This window comes from Catharus ustulatus, chromosome 3 (genome assembly GCF_009819885.2).
Source record: "Catharus ustulatus isolate bCatUst1 chromosome 3, bCatUst1.pri.v2, whole genome shotgun sequence".
NCBI lineage: Eukaryota > Metazoa > Chordata > Aves > Passeriformes > Turdidae > Catharus > Catharus ustulatus.
In genome coordinates, this window is record NC_046223.1 from 119900892 (window position 1) to 119920060 (window position 19169).

General features: G+C 67.1%; 4 protein-coding genes and 2 non-coding genes across 10 annotated transcripts; 2 read left to right on the forward strand and 4 right to left on the reverse strand.

The window, feature by feature from the left end:
- Positions 1-32: 32 nt before the first annotated feature.
- CGREF1 (cell growth regulator with EF-hand domain 1) lies at positions 33-2151 on the reverse strand. Of its 3 annotated transcripts, XM_033055674.1 has the most exons (5): positions 1352-2151; positions 1035-1094; positions 783-853; positions 578-699; positions 33-499 (listed from the first exon to the last, which is right to left on the reverse strand). In XM_033055674.1, the coding sequence occupies exons 1-5, from the start codon at positions 1432-1434 to the stop codon at positions 59-61; spliced, it is 777 nt and encodes a 258-aa protein (XP_032911565.1). In that variant the 5' UTR covers positions 1435-2151; the 3' UTR covers positions 33-58. The 3 variants fall into 3 exon arrangements, with proteins under 3 accessions (XP_032911565.1, XP_032911566.1, XP_032911564.1); XM_033055675.1 differs by lacking the exon at positions 1035-1094; XM_033055673.1 differs by having other exon boundaries at positions 1035-2001.
- A 574-nt stretch (positions 2152-2725) lies between these two features.
- Positions 2726-6167, reverse strand: PREB (prolactin regulatory element binding). 2 transcript variants are annotated; one of them, XM_033055230.2, is made up of 9 exons: positions 5995-6167; positions 5629-5821; positions 4714-4925; positions 4326-4406; positions 4126-4250; positions 3577-3750; positions 3437-3509; positions 3206-3365; positions 2726-3108 (listed from the first exon to the last, which is right to left on the reverse strand). In XM_033055230.2, exons 1-9 carry the CDS (start codon positions 6127-6129, stop codon positions 3014-3016), a joined length of 1248 nt encoding a protein of 415 aa, XP_032911121.1. In that variant the 5' UTR covers positions 6130-6167; the 3' UTR covers positions 2726-3013. The 2 variants fall into 2 exon arrangements, with proteins under 2 accessions (XP_032911121.1, XP_032911120.1); XM_033055229.2 differs by having other exon boundaries at positions 4126-4253.
- An 813-nt stretch (positions 6168-6980) lies between these two features.
- SLC5A6 (solute carrier family 5 member 6) lies at positions 6981-12817 on the reverse strand. Of its 2 annotated transcripts, XM_033056281.2 has the most exons (16): positions 12803-12817; positions 10129-10592; positions 9975-10040; positions 9848-9899; positions 9706-9773; positions 9477-9631; positions 9165-9305; positions 8952-9081; positions 8795-8883; positions 8592-8704; positions 8443-8510; positions 8246-8332; positions 7963-8141; positions 7778-7881; positions 7589-7710; positions 6981-7480 (listed from the first exon to the last, which is right to left on the reverse strand). In XM_033056281.2, exons 2-16 carry the CDS (start codon positions 10456-10458, stop codon positions 7325-7327), a joined length of 1860 nt encoding a protein of 619 aa, XP_032912172.1. In that variant the 5' UTR covers positions 10459-10592; positions 12803-12817; the 3' UTR covers positions 6981-7324. The 2 variants fall into 2 exon arrangements, with proteins under 2 accessions (XP_032912172.1, XP_042635077.1); XM_042779143.1 differs by lacking the exon at positions 12803-12817 and having other exon boundaries at positions 10129-10630.
- Positions 12818-13172: 355 nt separating this feature from the next.
- Positions 13173-15406, forward strand: ATRAID (all-trans retinoic acid induced differentiation factor). Its single transcript, XM_033056282.1, has 7 exons — positions 13173-13256; positions 13492-13625; positions 13936-14007; positions 14705-14776; positions 14840-14961; positions 15041-15141; positions 15235-15406. Exons 1-7 carry the CDS (start codon positions 13173-13175, stop codon positions 15337-15339), a joined length of 690 nt encoding a protein of 229 aa, XP_032912173.1. The 3' UTR covers positions 15340-15406.
- Positions 15407-15667: 261 nt separating this feature from the next.
- LOC116994851 lies at positions 15668-15831 on the reverse strand. Its single transcript, XR_004417602.1, has one exon. It is a non-coding gene; the product is annotated as a U1 spliceosomal RNA (small nuclear RNA).
- Positions 15832-18738: 2907 nt separating this feature from the next.
- On the forward strand, positions 18739-18902 carry LOC116994852. The gene has a single exon (XR_004417603.1). It is a non-coding gene; the product is annotated as a U1 spliceosomal RNA (small nuclear RNA).
- Positions 18903-19169: the final 267 nt, after the last annotated feature.

Below are 19169 nucleotides of genomic sequence, written 5' to 3' on the forward strand. Positions count from 1 at the left end.
CTGTGTGCCCTGAGCAGGGCAGGGAGCAGCCAGGCACTGCATCCCCCAGCCCCACTGCCTACCCCTCCCCATGGTCCCTCCAGGCTGGGGCTGCCTGCTCCTCAGGGGCTTCAGCCTCAGGGGCTTCCTCTTCCTCTGTGGTATCACTACTGGGGGCTTTGGCTTCAGGGATGACTTCTGCTTCCAAGGCCTCAGCATTGGGAGATTCCACCTCGAGGGATTCCACTTTGGGGGCTCCATCCTCAGGGTCTCCAGTCTGGGGGTCTCCAGTCTCTGCCTGTTCTGGGCTTCTCAGCCCCTGGTCCTGTGTGGGCATCTCTGTGCCCGCCCCAGGCACAGCCCCAACCCCTGCCTGCTGCTCTGGGGGGGGCTGTCCTGGGGGTCCCTGCTTCTGGCCAGGCAAGAGCACCTCAGGGGGGTCCAGCAGCTCAGAGGGGCTCAGCAGCCCATCCCCATTCAGGTCCTGCCTTGCCAGGGCTTGGTCCACCAGTGCAGCCACCTGTGGGGATGGGGAGTAGGGTGAGGCCTCAGCCCAGGGGCTCAGAGGGGCAGGAGGAGCCATCCCTGTGGGACCCACCATGTCGGGGTCCGGCTGTCCCCCAGCCTGTGCCAGCACCGTGCCAAGTAACTGCAGCAGCTCCAGCCCGTCCAGGTGCCTGCTCTGGTCGTGGTCATGGAGCACGAAGAGGTAGAGCAGGGCTGTGGGGCATGGGGCGCTGTGGGGCTGGGGTCCCTGACCCCACCAGCCCCTCAGCCCCCCGTCAGCGCCCCGGTGGCCTTACCCTGCTCCCGTGTCATGGCCTCCACGTCCTGCTCCGGCGGCCCCAGGCTCCGCACTGCACTCCACAGCAGCCTGGGGGGAGCAGGGCTGGGCTGGGAAGCACTGCACCTGCCTCATGGCCCCCCTTGCCCCATGGCCAACTGGGCACTGTCCGTGCCCTCCACCCATCACCGTACCCCCCCAGCCCCAGCGCACAGCCCCGGGCCGTGCCGGGGGTCCCGGTGCTCCGGGGCTCCCCAGGGCAGGGACTCACAGCGGTGCAGGAGACTCCGGGCTCAGCGGGTCGGGATACGGATCCACGGCGGGCTCAGGCCTGGCCAGCAGACAGGGGGTTACCTGTGGCCCTGGGGGGCTGCCCACTTGGGCCTGACGCCCCCCACCACAGCCCCCGCAGACCCATGAGTCCAGTCCCGCACTGTGAAGCCTCAGATCAGCGCAGCCACATGAGCCTCCCTCGGCCACCTCGTACTCCACCTGTGCCCCTGTCCCCATGAAAGCACCGCACCTCCGCCTTGCCCTGCCCGTGCCCCCCGTTCCACCGCCTCCATCACGGTGCGGTGCCCCCCGTACCTGTTCGTCCCCGCCCTGGGGGCGGCCCAGCCCGCCGGCCCCAGCAGCAGCAGCAGGATCAGCATCACCGGCGGCTCCCTCATCCCGCGACTCGGGCTGCGGCGGGACGGGAACACCGGGTCGGGGGGCGGCGGGAGGGCCCGTGGGAACGCGGCGAGGGAGAGGGGAGGGGGCTCCGGGAGCTGCCCGGTTCGCACGGCGGGGAGGGTGCGAGGGGCTGCGCTGGGAACGCAGAGCGCTGGGACCGGCTGGCGCTGCCCACCCAGTGTATCCCCCGGTACCACTGAGCCAGCACACCCGGTACCGCCGGTGCCCCCGGTACCACTGAGCCAGCACACCCGGTACCGCCGGTGCTCCCGGTACCCACTGAGCCAGCACACCCGGTACCGCCGGTGCCCCCCGGTACCCACTCACCCAGCCCCGCTCGCGTGTCGGTGCCGCCCGCCCCGCCCCGGGGCCACGTAGCCGACACGTCTCGGTCCTGCCACCGGGGCCAGGAGCGGCCCCGCCCGTGCCGGTCCTGCCCTGCCCAGCCCGCGGGGAGCAGGAATTCAGCCCCACGTTCCCGGGCAGCGCCAGGGGTAACCGGGACCCGGCCCCTCTGAACTGGTGCGCGTGGGCACCGCAGACGGGGCCACACCGGTGGGTGAGACCCCCTCAAGCCCCCCACGGTCCCGGGCCAGCCCAGCATCACCGACCCCCGGGGCCCCGCAGCAGCACTGCAGGTACACACGGGTCCCGCTGGCCCTGGGGGCTCTGGGCAGCCAGTCCCTGTGCCACGGACAGCCCCCCGAGGGCACAGACAGCCCCCCGAGGGCACAGACAGCCCCCCGAGGGCACAGACAGACCCCCGAGGGCACAGACTGACCCCCCGAGGGCACAGACAGGCCCCCCCGAGGGCACAGACAGGCCCCCCCGAGGGCACAGACAGGCCCCCCGAGGGCACAGACAGACCCCCGAGGGCACAGACAGACCCCCGAGGGCACAGACAGCCCCATGAGGGCACACACAGACCCCCGAGGGCACACACAGACCCCCCAAGGGCACAGACAGGCCCCCTCGAGGGCACAGACAGCCCCCCCGAGGGCACAGACAGGCCCCCCGAGGGCACAGACTGACCCCCCGAGGGCACAGACAGACCCCCGAGGGCACAGACTGACCCCCTCGAGGGCACAGACAGACCCTCAAGGGCACAGACAGCCCCTCAAAGGCACAGACAGCCCCTCAAAGGCACAGACAGGCCCCCCGAGGGCACAGACTGACCCCATGGGGCACAGACAGGCCCCTGAGGGCACAGACGGGCCCCCCTGAGGGCACACACCGTCCCAGAGTGCGATGCCCTCGGCCCACTCCCCCAGCACGCGTGGACACCACTGCCTTCATACTCCAGTTTAATGGCAGCAGCAGGGCGGGGGGCCAGCAGGACCCTCTTCTCCTGGGCTGGGAGCCCCCCTGTCCCGGGGCCAGCCCCGCACTGCTGCCAGCACAGTCCCACAGGGACAGTCCCCTGCGTGGCTCCCTGGACCCGCATCTGCTCCCCGACTCCAGCGGGGACAGTGGGGCCAGGGGTGGTCCCTCGTGTCCTTCACAGTCTGTGTGGGGTAGGTGGAGGCTGGGGGGTCGCTCCTGGTGCCAGGGGGTCCCTCCGGGGTAGCCAGGGGGCTACAGGAAGCCTGGGAAGGCAAGCTGCAGCAGCAGGATGGTGGCCACGATGAGCCCGGCACAGAGCAGCAGCAACAGCCAGACAGGGAGGGAGCCTGTGGCAGGGACAGAGATGGGTGAGAGGAGGCTGCAGCTCCCCACACCAGAGGAGGAGCAGAGGCACCTCAGCCCTGGGGCAGCCCCCCAACGTACGGCGGGTGGGCAGCAGGTGCAGCTTGCAGCGGCTGTCCACGGCCACGCTGAGCAGCGCGGCCTCGTGGCCCCCCAGCAGCTCCCGGCCGGGCCGGCTCTCGGGGACGAAGGCCACGTCGGTCACCACGATGCCGTGGGCCTCCTTCACGTAGTACAACCTCTGGGGGCACACAGGAATGAGGGGCTGCTGGGGGACCATTGGGGCTGCCCCACAGCCCTGCCCCAGCTCACCTGCAGCGAGAAGGCAATGTGGATGGCCACGGAGCCCGTCACTGTGCCCAGCCCCAGGAAGGTGCCCGAATCACTACGGGGGAGGGTGGTGAGTGGGGGCTGCCATGGCCCCCACCCCGCACCCACCGGCCCTGGGGTACCTGATGGAGAGGCAGGAGACCACCTCGGAGCCACAGGGCCGCGTCAGCAGCGGCAGGAAGCTCTTCCCATCCCACTTGGTCAGGTAGCAGGGCGGGGGGCGGCGCTCCCGCTTGTGGGGCACCTGCACTGTGTAGAGGCGCAGAGCCCCGGTACTGCCCTCCACAGCCCCAAACCTGCCACAGGGAGAGGGCCACGGGGGGCATGGGATCCACGGGGCAATATGGGGCACACAGGATGCAGCCCCTCACCACCACCTCTCCCAACCCAAACCCAGCCCCAGCCCCCTCCCTGCACAGCTGTCAGCAGAGCCCACAGACCCACAGACCCAGCAGGAACAGTGACAGGGCAGGGCAGCACTCAGGGGTGGCCCATTTCCAGCCCCAGTGGCCCTTCCCCAGACCCAGCCCTGATGACCATGGCCACAGCCCCACAGCCCAGCCCCAGGCCCTGCCGTCCCCAGCCCCAACATCCCTCCCAGTCCCCCTGCCCAGTCCCCCTGCCCAGTCCCAGCCCCTTGATCTGCCCCCAGCTCCATCCCCAGCCCTCACCGGCAGGCCTGGTAGCGATAGGCCTTGTCAGGGATGCCAGGCAGGTTCTCGTGCCAGCGCAGCCCTGTCACCAGCTGGTCCTGCTGCCACACGCAGCACTGGAAGTCCCTCCCTGCCGTCACCACCTGCTGCAGACAGCACTGGGGTCTCAGACCACTCTCCTGCAGGGCCAGGGAACCGGGGAGCCACCTGACACCCACCTTGTTGTCAGGGCCCAGTGCGATGTCCTCAATCTCCCCATCGTGGGCTCTGAACTCCAACGTCTTCTTCATGCTGGGGAACTGCAGGGGCAGAGCTGGCGTGGGCCCTGGGCACGGGCCAGGCCCTGCCACAGCTCCAGGCAGGTGTGGGGGAGCAGTGCCAGGTAACTGCAGGTGCTGCTGACCCAGCTATCCCTGCCCAACGCGTGCTGCTCCTCTTCTGTGTCTGTCCCAGCTCCCCCTGCCCACCCTGGCCCCCCAATCCAATGTGCACACATCCATGTCCCACCCACACCCAGCTCCCTGTGCCTGCCCCAGCTCCCCCACGCTCACCTCTGCTCCCAGCAGCCCCCAGCCCCGCTGTGCACCCCAGCTCCCCCGTGCCCACCTCCCAGAGGCGCAGGAAGCCGTCAGCCCCGCCGGTGGCGAGCAGGGCTCCGTCGGCGCTGAAGCGCACGGCCTTCTGCAGGGCGTCGGGGCTGAAGTCGGTGCGCACACGCTGCAGGCTCTCCACCCTCACCTCGCGGGCCCCGCTCTGCGCGCTCCCCTGGGTGCCCCCGCCGGGGCCGCGCCGCCGCCGCGCGCCCTTGTCCCCGCTGCCTGCGGGCCGGGACACGGCTGGCACCGGGCGAGGGGCCGCGACACTGCACAGCCCCACGGTACCCCCACGGGATGGGTCCAGGAGAGCATCCAACCCCCAGAGCTCTGCATGGCACCCAGAGCAGGCACAGGGAAGATCCAGGATGGGCATAGAAGGTCCACAGCTGTACCCCAGCCCCAAAGTCCCCCACACTCTGGTGACAGAGGGGAGCCCCAGGGCAACGTCCCATCCCCAAAGCTTGCCATGGTACCCAGGGAAAGAACCGAGACGAAAGTTAAGGACAGGCAGCCACGGGTCCAAGGCAGGGCTCATTCCCAAACCACCCCACAGCCCCCACATGCTGCCCCGTGGCACCCAAGGTAGGCAAGGGGAGGGGGATTTAGGGCAGGCACAGGCGAGATCCAGAGTGGGCATGGGGTTGTTCACAGAATGCATTATCTACAGAACATCCTTCAGCCCTCCCCACAGCATCCGGGGCAGGCAGGAGGGGAATTCAGGACAGGCAGGAGGGGAATTCAGGGCAGGCAGGAGGGGAATTCAGGACAGGCAGGAGGGGAATTCAGGACAGGCAGGAGGGGAATTCAGGACAGGCAGGAGGGGAATTCAGGACAGGTAGGAGGGGAATTCAGGGCCACCCCCAAAGCACACCACAGCCCCGGGGGAAAGCGCCTCGCACCGACGCCCGGTGAAGCGGTGTCTCACCGTCCTTCCCGGCGGTGGCCGGTGCCTCGGGCTCCTGCAGGCTGAAGCGCAGGATGTGGCAGCTGTTGTCCTGCCCGGCCGCAATGACGTCCCCGGCCAGCGCCATGGTCATGGTGGCGCGGGTTTCGGTGTCGTGGCAGTGCAGCAGCGAGGCGCTGAGCTGTCCCCCGATCTGCTCCAGCTGCAGGAAGTGCTGCGGGGCGGGAGGGCTCGGTCACGGCCCGGCGGAGTTACCCGGGACAGCCTCTCCGCGCCCCAAACCGTTCGGGCCCCGCCAGGCTCGGAGCTCCCCCAGGCACGGCCGGGCCCTTCCGAACCCCTCCGCGCCCCCTCTCCCCCCACAGCCCTGTCCCCGCTCCCCCGCACCACGCCATTGCGGATGCCGGTCTTGGCGGCGCCTCCTCCGCCGGCGGTGATGGCGAGGGGCCGCCGCGGGTGCAGGCGGACGGTGTAGAGCGGGAACGGCGCCCGGTACAGCTCGGCGGGACGCCGGGGCGCCATGACAGCGGCGTGACGTCAGCGCGCCGTGACCTCAGCACGCTGTTGCGTCACGCTGCGTCACCCCGTGTGGGTGTGGCCAAGCAGAGCGCGAGGCAGTGGGCGGAGCGAGGGGCGTGGCCACGGGGTCACGTGGGGCGGAGGAGCCGCGCGGGGCTGGGGGGAGCAAAGTGGGGGGGACATGGGGGACAGCGGGGACACCCCGGGGCTTGGGGACACGGGGATTCCTGGGGGACAGCGGGGACACCCCGGGGCTTGGGGACACGGCGGCTCCTGGGGGATAGCGGGGACACCCCGGGGCTTGGGGACACGGGATCCCCGTGTGGGACAGCGGGGACACCCCGGGCTTGGGGACACGGGGGCTCCTGGGGGACAGCGGGGACACCCCGGGCTTGGGGACACAGGGGCTCCTGGGGGACAGCGGGGACACCCCGGGGCTTGGGGACACGGGGGCTCCTGGGGGACAGCGGGGACACCCCGGGGCTTGGGGACACGGCGGCTCCTGGGGGACAGCGGGGACACCCCGGGGCTTGGGGACACGGGGGCTCCTGGGGGACAGCGGGGACACCCCGGGGTTGGGGACACGGCGGCTCCTGGGGGACAGCGGGGACACCCCGGGGCTTGGGGACACGGCGGCTCCTGGGGGACAGCGGGGACACCCCGGGGCTTGGGGACACGGGGGCTCCTGGGGGACAGCGGGGACACCCCGGGCTTGGGGACACGGGGTGCCTGTGTGGGACAGCGGGGACACCCCGGGGCTTGGGGACATGGGGGCTCCTGGGGGACAGCAGGGACGCCCCGCTGCTGGGGGAGCTGGGGTACAGCAGGGTTGTTCCTTGGGACCCTCCAACACCTGTGCTCCAGAACCATTTATTGGGGGGACAACAAGTACAAATACAAAGACAGGTGACAGGGGGTGCAGGGGCACTCGGCACCCGAGGGGCGCGGGCAGCCCCAGCCCTGGAGCGGTGTGTAAGGCACGTGGCTGGGCCGGGGTACCAGACAACATCCCGGCCTGGACAGGGGGCACCGCTCCAGCATCCCCCAACCACGGTCCCAGAGCCCCCGGGGGCAGCCCACCAGCCTGCCCAGAGAGACCCATCCGCCTGCTGTGGGGCACTCCCGGCTGAATGTGGATGCCCCACCAGGCTTTGAGCTCCCCGACCAGGGGGCGGCCACGATCCCCACTCTGGGGGCATCAGAAAGAGGTTTCCTGCACGGAGCAGATGGGGGCACCAGAATTGCGGATGTACCCCTGTTCTTCCTCCTCCTCCTCCTGCCGGTCGGGGCCAGGGTGGGCCACGCCATTGGGCACCCCCTTGCTCTTCTCTGTGCTGTTCGCATGGGCAGGGGCCTGTGGGGACAGAGCAGGGGGCAGGGAAGGCACAGGGGAGGCAGCAGGGGCATGGGGGGGTCGTCCCCTATGTCCCCCTCCCCCTGGGGTGCTGGGAGTGTCCCTCACCTGGGCAGGGTCGGCTCCCCCACAGCAGAGCCACTGCCGGATTTTGGGGGGCAGGCAGCAGAGCAGCCGTGGCACCACGGGGGAGATGGTGCGGGGGTCCAGCGCTGCTGCCGGCGTGGGGCCTGCGGGTACAGGGCCGTGAGCGGGGCAGGGGGGGTCACGGCGACCCTCCCGCCACCCCGCACTCACCGGTGAGCAGGCTGACCAGGACGCCCACCAGGATGACGGTGGTGGAGTTGTGGGCGCTGTACCACATGTAGGACAGGCTGTAGAAGCGCTGCAGCCCCGTGGGGCTGGGGGACGCGGGGTCAGGAGGGGTGCGGAGCAGCACACCCCAGCCTGCACACCCAGCCCCCGAGCCCCCTCCCACTCACCCTGGGGGTGCTGATGTGCTGGGCAGCAGGGTGGTAGCCAGGACGGTGCTGAGGTTGCCCACAGGGGGGAGCGCGGTGCTGTTGGCTGTGCCCTTGGCCGCCGCTGAGTTATACACGAAGCTGCCGATGCCTATCCAGAAGGCCATGGCCAGCCCGGCCAGCAGCCCCACGATGGCTCCCTGTGACAAGGGACAAAGCAGGGCGCTGGCCCCCACCCGGACTCAGGGTGCCCCACACACCCGCATGGGGCTGGGGGACACGGAGCGGGTCGGGGGACACTCACTGTGGGGTTGGCGCACGGGAAGAACATGCCCAGGCAGAAGAGCCCCAGGAGCGGCCCCCCCACCATGCCGAAGATGCTGATGGCTGCCTGCGGGGACACGGCCTTCAGCACCCGCCCTGCACCCCTGGGATGGCAGAGCTGGGGGTCCCTCGCCCCATCTGGGGTCCAGAGCCAGGGGTCCTGCAGCCCCTGCCTACCTGCAGCACAGGTCCCAGCATGGAGGACACGTACGCCATCCCCAGGCACAGCAGCCCATAGCCGAGAGCTGGGGAGGGGAGTGGGGTGTCATGGTGGTGCTGGGGACCCCCGCACCGTGCCAGCCCCGCGGCTGCCCCCACCCACTCACCCAGCAGCTTGGAGAGCAGCGTGGCCCGCGACTCCGACAGCCCAGGCAAGTGCGGCCGCACCAGGTCCTCCATGGTCACCGTGGCCAGCGAGTTGAAGGCTGAGGAGATGGTGCTGGGGAGGAGAGGGAGCAGGAGGGGGCTCGGCCAGGACACCTGAACCACCTGAACCACCTGAACCGCCGTCCCAGGGCCGCCCACTCACCTGAGGGCACCGCTGAAGAGGCAGGCGACAAAGAGCCCGGGCAGCCCCGGCAGGTCCTTCAGCACGTCCATCACGAAGTACAGCACCAGCTGCGGCAGGAGGTCAGTGCAGGGTTGGGGCAGAGGGGACGCGGCCGCGGGAGGAGGTCTCAACCCACCTGGTCATAGGAGGAAGGGCGCTGGGTGGGCGCCAGCGGGTGCTCCCGGTCGTAGACGAACATGACGAGGCCGGTGAGGCAGCTGAGGCAGAGCACAATCTGCTGGCAGGGGAACACGGCGTAGCAGGAGCTGCGGGGGTGTCAGCGTGGGTGTCAGACGTGGGCAGCGCCGGGGGGCCCACCCCAGCCGCAGGGACCCCCAGCCCCACTCACAGCTTGGCCTCCCGCTCGCTGCGGGCGCTGAGGTAGCGCTGCACCTGCGCCTGGTTCACCCCGTACAGCGACAGCATCATGAAGATCCCACCCACAGCCAGCGACCAGAAGGTGTGACGCTCCAGGGGGTTGGGATCCAGGCTGTGGGGAGGACCGGGGGGATCATGGTAACAGGTCCTCACTGGCACCACACACCCCATGGGAAAGAGGGCAACGGGGATGGACTGCCACACCACAGCGGGGTCCCTCTCCCCCACCCCGGGCTGCCCTAAGTGTCCCCACAGCACGACAGGGGGACAGGAGATCACTCACTCAATGCCGGAGATCTTGCCCTCCTGCTCAGCCACACGCCAGACTCGGGCCATGCCCCCCACCCGCCATGCGCCCACCACGATGACGGCAACCTGCCCCGCCAGCATCACCAGCGTCTGGAACACGTCTGTCCAGATGACAGCCTTCAGCCCACCCTGGGGACACAGCGCCCGTCACCACAGGGTCACAGCGCACGGCAGGGGCACAGGGCACCAGAGCAGGGACTCACCAGCGTGGTGTAGAGCGTGCACACCAGCCCCATGGTCAGCACCGCGCTCCAGAGGTCAAATCCCGTCACTGGAAGTGGCAGAGGGCGTTAATGGGGTGAGGGGCAGCAGCCTCCCGGCACGGCCCCCCCGTCCTCACCATACCTGCGTTGAGGGCCAGCGCGGGTGCGTAGAGCACCACTCCCATGTAGATAACCTGCGGGCGGGGGAGAGCAGGCTGAGCCACGGCCAGCCCCCAAACTCGGCACCCCACGGCCCCAGCCCCACTCACCATCTGGAAGATGAAGGTGACAGTGCCGAACACTCGCACTGTCTTGTTGAAGCGCAGCTCCAGGTACTGCAAGGAGAGAGGTCAGGGCGCCCGACCGCGGGGTCCTCTGCGGTCCCCACCCCCTCCCCGCGCCCCCCGTGTCCCCCCCGGTCACCTCATAGGCGCTGGTGATGCGCAGGCGGTAGAAGATGGGGATGAAGATGTGCGCCGGGATGAGCAGCCCCAGGAAATAGGAGCAGCCGAGGAACCAGTACTCGGTGCCGAAGCGGAAGATCTCAGCTGGCGCACCCAGGATGGCTACAGCTGACTGGAAGGAGGCCAGCAGCGACAGCGCGACGGGCAGGCAGCCCATGTCACGGTTGGCTAGCAGGAACTCCTGCACCGTGCGCTGCCGGTCACCGGTGAGCGCGTAGAACAGCCCGATGGCCGAGGACAGCACCAGCAGCAGCGCGAAGATGCTGTAGTCGATGGCCGTGAACTCCATGGTGAGCGTCCCGGTGCCGCCGCCCCGCCGGTGCCGCCGGTGCCGCCGGTGCCCCGCTGCCCGCGCCCTGCCGGCTTCATGGGCACACCTGACCCTGGCAGCACGTCCTGACCGGCATCACCCGGCCCTGGCAGCTGCAGGAGGGACGTGTCAGTGCTGCAGGGACCTTCGCTCGCTCTCTCTCAGCCTCAAGGACCCAGAGCTGAGGAAAAAACCTGCCGAGGGCCAGACCCTCCTCCTCCTCCTCCCCCCTCTGGGCCGGGCTTGGCCACGCCTGGGCCGCCCCACCTGCCCCGCTGAAGAAAACTTCAAAGTTCCCTTTGTCTTCAAAGACAATGCCTGCAAAAACAGGCAAATGCCTGCAAAAACAGTCCCACAGTCCCACCCAGGCCCCCCGCAGCACCGGCACCACCAGTCCCGGCACCAGCGGCCAAAGCCAACACAGCCGCCTCCGGTGCAGGACAGCCCCGACCCCACCTGAGCCAAACCCAACACGACCACCCGTGGGGCGGAACAGCCTCGAGCCTGCAGTGCCAGTCCCACCGAGGCCAAACCCAGCCTGGCCCACCCACCCCAGCGTTGCACAACCCCACCAAACCCGGCAGCACCGGTCCCACCAGCACCAAAGCCAACCCAGCCCAACACTCCAGCACCCCACAGCGCTGTCAGAATTGCCCCCAGTGCATAGCTTGGCCAAGCACAGCATAACCACCCTGGCCCTAAGGCAGCCCGATGCTCTGGGGCCAGCACAGCACGGCTGCTGTGCAGCCCCTGGACCTGCAGAACACACGGATGGGGCTGGGCAGGGCACGGAGGGCAGTCTGTCCCGGAGAGGAGGGACAGGAGGAGCCCCACACCCTTGTCCCAGAATGCAGAAACTATGCACACCACGCCCACACCCACACACTGACACTCCACAGGCCAGGGATGGACACAGGGATGGACACAGGGATGGACAGAGGGCTGGACACAGGGATGGAATGGACAGGGGGAGCTGGCAGCCTCAGGGGTTCTGGGTGTCAGCCAGGTGGAGCAGACACCTGAGCATCCACTGGCTCTGGCACCCTCACGGGGATCTCCTCAGAACCCCCTGAGCCCTGCCCCTGCCCTGGCTCCAGCCACCGTGGAGCAGGAGGGAACAGCTGGGCTGTCTCTGCCTCCCTCCACATCCAGGGGACTGTGACTGCAGGATCTGGGAGCAGCAGGTGCCACAGGGCGGTGGGTACCCTCCCTCCTGGCCTGGGAGGGGTGCAGGCTGCTGGGGTCCCTCTGTCCCAGCAGGGCAACGTTAGGGGAACAGGGAGGACAAGTCTGGACTGGGGATGGCAGATAGGAGTGGCACAGTGCCCACCATGATCCCATCGTGATCCCTGGAGGAATGCTTGCCTGGGGAATGCTTGGTGGGATTAGGCTGAGCCCCTCCTGGCACCCCTGGCACAGCCTGCCTGGGCCTGCCTGCCACAGGGCCGGGGGCAGCTGAGCTGGCACGGGTTTCTGCAGCACCGGCAGTGCCAGCAGTGCCAGCAGTGTCTGGGTGGGGAATGGGGTGAGAGGGCAGCGTCTCTGCTGCCACCAGTGCTGGCCGTGACCAGGACACGGCTCCGCGTGCCGCAGCTCACGGCCAGAGTCCAAGGTCACTCCCCACATTCCCCCATCCAGACCAAACATGGGAGGTTACACTGTGTCCCCAACGGGCACGAAACAGCCCCAGCCTCCCGGATGGCCCTGGCTCCCACGCCCCACAGCTCCCGCGGTGTCCCTGAGCCTCTGCTGCCTCCTGCCCTGGTGTCCCCACATCCCCGCCGCCTGCTGTCCGGTCACCGCACTGAGGTCCTGCTGCCCCCTCACCCAGATGGCCCCAGATTGTCCCCCACGAACCTCAGCAGCCACCGGCCCCGCTCTCCCAGCCCTAGGGTGCCCCACGTGGTGGCCATGCGGTCCCTGCGGTCCTCATCCTGCCTTCCCCCGTGTCCCCACTCCTCCTGCTCCACCGCTCCCTCCTTGTCCCTCCTTGTCCCCCCGTGTCCTCGGGGACCTCGCTCGCGGCGCCGCTGTCCCCGGTGTCCTCACCGCGGGGCTCTGGGGGGCTCTGCTCCCCTTCCCCGGCGTCCCCGGTGCTCGCCGTGTCCCTAACACGGAGCTCTGCTCCCTGTCCCCGGTGCCCCCAGCCGAGGCTCTGCTCCCTGTCCCCAATGTCGCCATCCTGGGGTTCGGCTCTCCCGTCCCCGGTGTCCCCGGGGCTCCCATCCCGGGAGCCGCCCGCCCTCGGCCCCCGCTGCCCGCAGTGCCCCCGGTGCCGGTGGCGGGTGTGACCTTGTCCCGGCGGTCCCGGTGCGACACTCACCGGCAGCGTTCACCCCATGTGAGCCCGCGGCCGGGGCGCACCGGGATGACGCCGCGAGCAGGCGGGGCCGCTCCCGCTGCCGCTTCCGCACGGCCGCCGCTACCGGCATCGCCGCCGGGGGCTCCCGACCCCGTCCCGGTCCCGTCCCGATCCCCATCCCGATCCCCGTACCGATCCCCGTCCCGATCCCCATCCCCGCCCTGTCCCGATCCCCATCCCGGCCCCGTCCCCGCCCCGCTCTCCCGGGCGGTCACTGCGCCCCGGTGCCCGCGCTGCGGGGGCCCCTCCGTGCCCTCGTTCGGGTCCAGGGAGCGCCCGGCCCGTGCAGGCGGCGGGAGAACGGAGCCGCCCCCGCCCCGGTGCCGCCGGGATGCTCGGGGCTGGCGGGGCCGTGCGCGGGGTCGCGCTGCTGCTGCTGCCGCTGCTGCTGCCCCGCGCCGCCCGCGGGGCCGCGGTGAGCAACGGGGGAACCGGGCCGGGGTCACGGGAAGCGGGGGAGGGCCGGGCACGGGGGGTCCCGGTGGGCAGAGGAGGTTGTTCTTTTCTGGGGAGCGGCGGTACCGGGGGTTCGGGTCACGCCCAGGGTTTGGGTCATGCCCGGGTTCGGGGGTACCCGGGGGTCACGGGATGCACCGGAGTGGTGGGATGCGGCTGTGCAGGTGCTGCCCGTGACCCCTCGACCTCTCCAGGTGTGCGGGCTGTGCCCGGGGCTGCCGCAGAACGGCTCCATGGTGTCCCGGTTCTGTGAGTCCCAGGGCAGCAGAGCTGAGAGCGACGGGCGCTGCTGCTGGGAGCGGGGCCCATCCCCAGCGCGGCTTCTGGGGTACGGGGGGCCCGGGGGAGGATGAGGCTGCACAGGCTGGGGGTGAATCTGGGGTGCTGGGGGGAAATCTGGGGTGTTGGGAGCGTCGGGGGCCAGGTAATGGGGGTGTTTGGGGGATGGATGGAGGGTGCTGGGATGGGGTTTTGGGGTCACGGTGGTGTCAGGGGCACGGCGGGGCTGGGGAATGCCTGGATGGAGCATCCTGGGGGGTGGTGCAGGGGTCAGGATGGCTGCTGGGGGTCACAAGGGCGTCGGGAATGTGTGGGGAACAGGCGTGCTGCTGTGTCCCCCAACCACTGCCCCTTCCCAGGCTGGACCTGAGCAACTGCTCCCTGCACACTGTCCCCCCGGGACTGGCCGAGGCCAGCGCTGCCGTCGTCCTGTGAGTGCCCCTGGACTGGGCTGGGAGAGGGGCTTGGGGCAGGTTTGGTGGGACAGTCCCATGGGCCCAGGCCAGCACAGCCATGCCCTGCTGGTCACAGGGACAGTGGCCACTCTGTGCCCTCATGGCTACCAGTAACAGTCCACAGGGTCTGAACAAATGGAAACCACCCCATTTTTAAACGGGGAGCCCTGGGACCTATCTGTCCAGGCAGCCTCCCCCCTGTGCCCAGTGGGAGCATGGGACAGATCCTTCTGGAGCTCTGTCATGTGGCACCACTGTCACACCCTCCAGTGAGGGCCTGTGCTGGCAGGTGAGAGCCACGAGGTCACATCTTGGCTTTTGCCACAGTCCCACACAGCGTCCTTGTCCCCAGGTTGGAGAGACAGGAGTCCAGGAGTCGGGGAGGTGACTCATCTGGGCTGCCACATGTAGGGCACAGGGCTCGGTGTGCAAATGAGCCCAGCGAGCTGTGGTGGCCCTCAGGGCACCTTGACACCTCAGCTCATCAGTGATTTCGTTAATGACCAAGCAGCGCCTCAGCAGCTCGGCAGGGACCTTTGAGCCCTGGCTCTAGGGCTGCGCTGCAGGGCCTCGGGCGGGCAGGGGAGGGCTGTGGGAATCCCCTGGGGTTCAGCGAGGTGCCAGGGTACCCTCCGTGCCTGCCAGGTGGGACTGAAGGTCTGTGTGCTTACAGGGACCTGAGTGAGAATCCCCTGACGGCTCTCCCCGATGGTTCCTTCCTGGGCTTCATCCACCTGCAGAACCTGTGAGTGCTGGGGGGAGCGGGGGGCTGGGGGGCTGCGGTGCCGGTGCTGAGCTCTGCCCCCAGCGCGGTGCCGCTGCCGCTGGAGTGTCCTGGTGGGAGCGACGCCTGGCAGAACGTGACAGTGGACGGGAGCAGCCGGCTGTGCCAGGGACAGAGGAACCCCTGCAACAGCTCTGTGGAGCTCGGTAGGGTGGGGACTGTGACCCTGGCAGTGGGTGCATGGGGCTGGCTGTGGGCTCCTGACCCCCTGCTCTGCTCTGCCAGCCTGGCCGTGTCCTGAAAACTCTGTGTGTGCCCCTGACGGCCCGGGCCTCTTCCAGTGCCTCTGTGAGAGTCCTTTCCACGGCTACAAGTGCCTGCGTGAGGTGAGTGCCTGTGGGACTGAACCTTGGGCTGTGCCCTGGCCGGATCAGCAGGGCCTGCAGGGACCGGTGATGCTCACTCCTGGTCCTGGACAGGGGACGTTCCCGATGCTTCTTTTCGGAGGAATCCTGGGCACTGCCACCGTGTCCCTGTCCCTGCTGCTGTGGGGCACCCAGCGGAGGAAGGCCAAGACCCCCTGAGCAGGACAGGGATTGTGCCTGGGCTGGAAGCTCTGTGGCCTGGGATCAATAAAGCTGCAGGTCCTCACTGTGTGTCCGCGTGGTTCCTTCCCGGGGAAGGGTGGGTGCGCGGGGGCTCGGCGGAACCCAGGGGAGGGGAGCCATGCAAAATCACACAAAATACCAGAAAATCCCCAAGCTGGCTGAATATAGGGCTGAGCAGCTGGAACAGCCGCACTCGGACTCTGCCCGGTTGCTAAGACGTCTGCAACTCCGAACCAAGAACCCACTGGGGTACAGAAATCCATTTTCCTTACCCAAGTAATTTCTATCATTTTACATAGTAAATCAGGGGAGAGCGCGAACGCAGTCCCCCACTACCACAAATTATGCAGTCGAGTTTCCCGCATTTGGGGAAATCGCAGGGGTCAGCACACCCGGAGTGCAAGGGATGAGCCTCGCCCTGGGAAAACCACCTGCCTGATCATGGTGTCTCCCCTGCCAGGTAAGTATGAACTCACACCCCACAGCCCCCCACACCCTGCCCACAGCACGTCTCCACAACACACGGCCACCCCGAGCCCAGCCCCGAAAGCGCCGCTCCCGAGCGGGCCCAAATCCGCGCCCCGACCCGCCCGGCCCGGCCCGCGCAGCGCCCGCGGACGCGCGAGGGCAGCGCTGTTGGGGGGCGGTTTTTATTCCCGGCATGCCGCGGGCGCTGCCTCATTTGCATGGACACGCCCCCTCCGTTCTGGCCCCGCCCCTCCCCGCACTCGCCCGGCCCGGGCAGCGCCGGGAGCCCCGAGTGCCGCGGAGCCGCTGCCCCGAGCCCGCGGGCGCGGCTCTTCCCTCCGTTCCGGCCGCCTTCTGTTCCCGGTCATGCCCATGGGTCAGTGCTCGCCATCTCCCGCTGCCGGATTTGCCTTTCCCCCGTCCTGCCCGCTCCTGCCGCTGACCCTCCCGGTGCCTCCCGTCCCCACGGTCCGTTCCCCTCGGGCTTCTCTTTTCCCTGAGACCAAAGATCAGCCGAGAGCTCGGCGCTCGCAGAGAGCTGCTCAGGCACAAGTGTCTGTCTGCAGGTACTGATGAACAACTAAAAAACCTGCACACTTCCATTCAAATCTCCAGAAATCATTCCCCCTTGGGGTTGGATTTTCCCACTCGAAGGCAGGGACGAGGTGACAGCTTTTCGCAGTCTCAGGTTTCTCTCTTGCCCCAGGATTCCCAAAGCCAAAGCAGAGGTATGATTGCACTTAAAACTTCACCAGGAATTTCCTTTTCTTCACCAGCGTTCCCTGGTGCATGGGCAGAGCTGCACTTTCCATGCATTTTCCAGAGGAATATGCAAACTGAACTGGTTTGGAAAAGTTAATTGTGCGTTTAACTTGCACAGCAAACGCTGCCTGAGCAATGGCAAAGGGCACTGGGGCACCTGGAGAAAGCGATGGGGTCATTCTGGCCTCCCAGTCCTGAATTCAGTGGGTTGTAAAACAGTCGGAGGGATTTCCTGCTCCTCAGGGATTTCCTGCCCTCAGGGATTTCCTGCCCTCAGGGATTTCCTCCCACTGCAGCAACAGCAATGACCTTTCACTCCGAGCTCCCTTACAGCCAGCATCAATGGAACAAGATATTCCAGTATCCACTGAAAATCCACGGTCCCATTCCCTGGCTGAACTGGAACCGAAGGATTGCCTGGGGAAGTGGGAGATGCTCGGTCCCCTTCAGTCCGGCCCAGTTCCTCATTTCTTCCTCTCCTGATCTTTCCTTCTGTCCATGCTCGGCCCCTCCTGCCTGCAGCCCACCCCTGCTGCTTTTGGGGGGCCAATCCCAGCCCAGGACCTTGTCCCCGGAATGCGCCTCGCCTTCTGCCTCCTCGCTGCCCCTGACCACAGATCTGGGCATTTCTTGGCTCTTCTCCTTCTCTTCTCCTTCTTCCCATGTTACAGCATCCCCTGGGAAATAACCATCCTCTCTGCTCCGTGTCTGTTCCCGAGTTTCTCTCCTCTACCCGGCACAGACTGCGGCAAGCACCGTGTGAGACAGCACCGTGCTTCCTTCCCTTGCCGGGCCTCGATCCGTTTGGGAACCGGATCCATTTGGGATCCAGATCCCTTTGGGATTTGGGTGCCTTTGGGATCAGGATCCGTTTGGGATCTGGCTCCCTTAGGTATCTGGCTCCCTTTGGGATTCTTATAAGGGTAAAACAGTTTGTTCATCAAACAGTATAGGTTTTTACTGCAGCCTTAGAAACTTGGTTTCTTTTTACTAATAACACTCTGTCTACTAACAAAGCTTAGCTTGTTTGCAAATGAAGTAAAATCTTTCAGTTGCTTAAACTATGTAGCTTTAGAAGTTTATTTTTTTTTGCTACTCTGTATAACTTGGGCCCCAAAACTTATCAAACGGGGAATAGATAAGCTTGTAGCCAATTATCTTTAACCATACATGGTAAAGTTGTTTCAAGTTTGCCAGGATAGCAAGACCCCCCCACAAGCACCTGGAAGACCAAGCATGCGAACAAAGAAGCTGAAAGAGATAACAAATCCAGGAAACGATCCCAGATAAAAGGGGATGGAAGAAAGGGGGAGGTGTGAATTGCTGGAGAAAAACGGAATTGTAACGGGTTTTTCTCAGCAGCACCCAGATCTGTTCCCTCACTTGTTATTGCTTGCTCTAATTATAATAAATTATCTTTAATTGACTATTGCCAATTCGCTTCAAAATTTATTACAGGGATCAGGATCCATTTGGGATCGGGCTCCCTTTGGGATCAGGATCCGTTTGGGATCTGAATCCCCCTTTGGGATCGGGCTCCGTTTGGGATCGGGATCCGTTTGGGATCTGGCCCCTTTGGGATCGGGCTCCCTTTGGGATCTGGCCCCTTTTGGATCTGCCCCCTTTGGGATCGGGATCCCTTTGGGATCCGGCCCCTTTGGGATCGGGATCCCTTTGGGGTCTGGCCCCTTTGGGATCTGTCTCCCTTTGGGATCGGGCTCCCTTTGGGATCTGTCTCCCTTTGGGATCGGGATCCCTTCGGGCGGATCCGGACGCGCCCGGGAGGGGCCGGGGACGCTCCCGGTGCCGCCAGGGGGCGCTGTCCCGAGAGCGCGGCACGGGGCGGGGTTTGGGGAGGGGGCGTGGCCATGCAAATCACAGCCTGTAGGGGGCGGTGCCGTGAGCCAGGCACTCGAAGCGTGTTCATGCAAATGAGGCAGCGCCCGCGGCATGCCGGGAATAAAAACCGCCCCCCAACAGCGCTGCCCTCGCGCGTCCGCGGGCGCTGCGCGGGCCGGGCCGGGCGGGTCGGGGCGCGGATTTGGGCCCGCTCGGGAGCGGCGCTTTCGGGGCTGGGCTCGGGGTGGCCGTGTGTTGTGGAGGCGTGCTGTGGGCAGGGGCTGGGGGGCTGTGGGGTGTGAGTTCATACTTACCTGGCAGGGGAGACACCATGATCAGGCAGGTGGTTTTCCCAGGGCGAGGCTCATCCCTTGCACTCCGGGTGTGCTGACCCCTGCGATTTCCCCAAATGCGGGAAACTCGACTGCATAATTTGTGGTAGTGGGGGACTGCGTTCGCGCTCTCCCCTGATTTGTTGTGTTCAAGTATAGATCTCGGGTTTAATTAAGGCAGGAGCATGAAACTGTTTCTGGTTCTCGAGGAACCGCCCCCCGCTTCGAGGGTCGGCACCGCCGGTATCCGCGTCCCGTCCCCGGTGGATGGCTCATGGACAGCTGGGTGTTCTCAGACCTCCCGTGTGCCCACCGCAGACAGGCGCTGCCGGTGCTCGGGTTATTTATTCCTGCCGGACTTGGAGAACAGTTCCTACGGGGACTCCAGCCTGCCGTGTCCGGAGC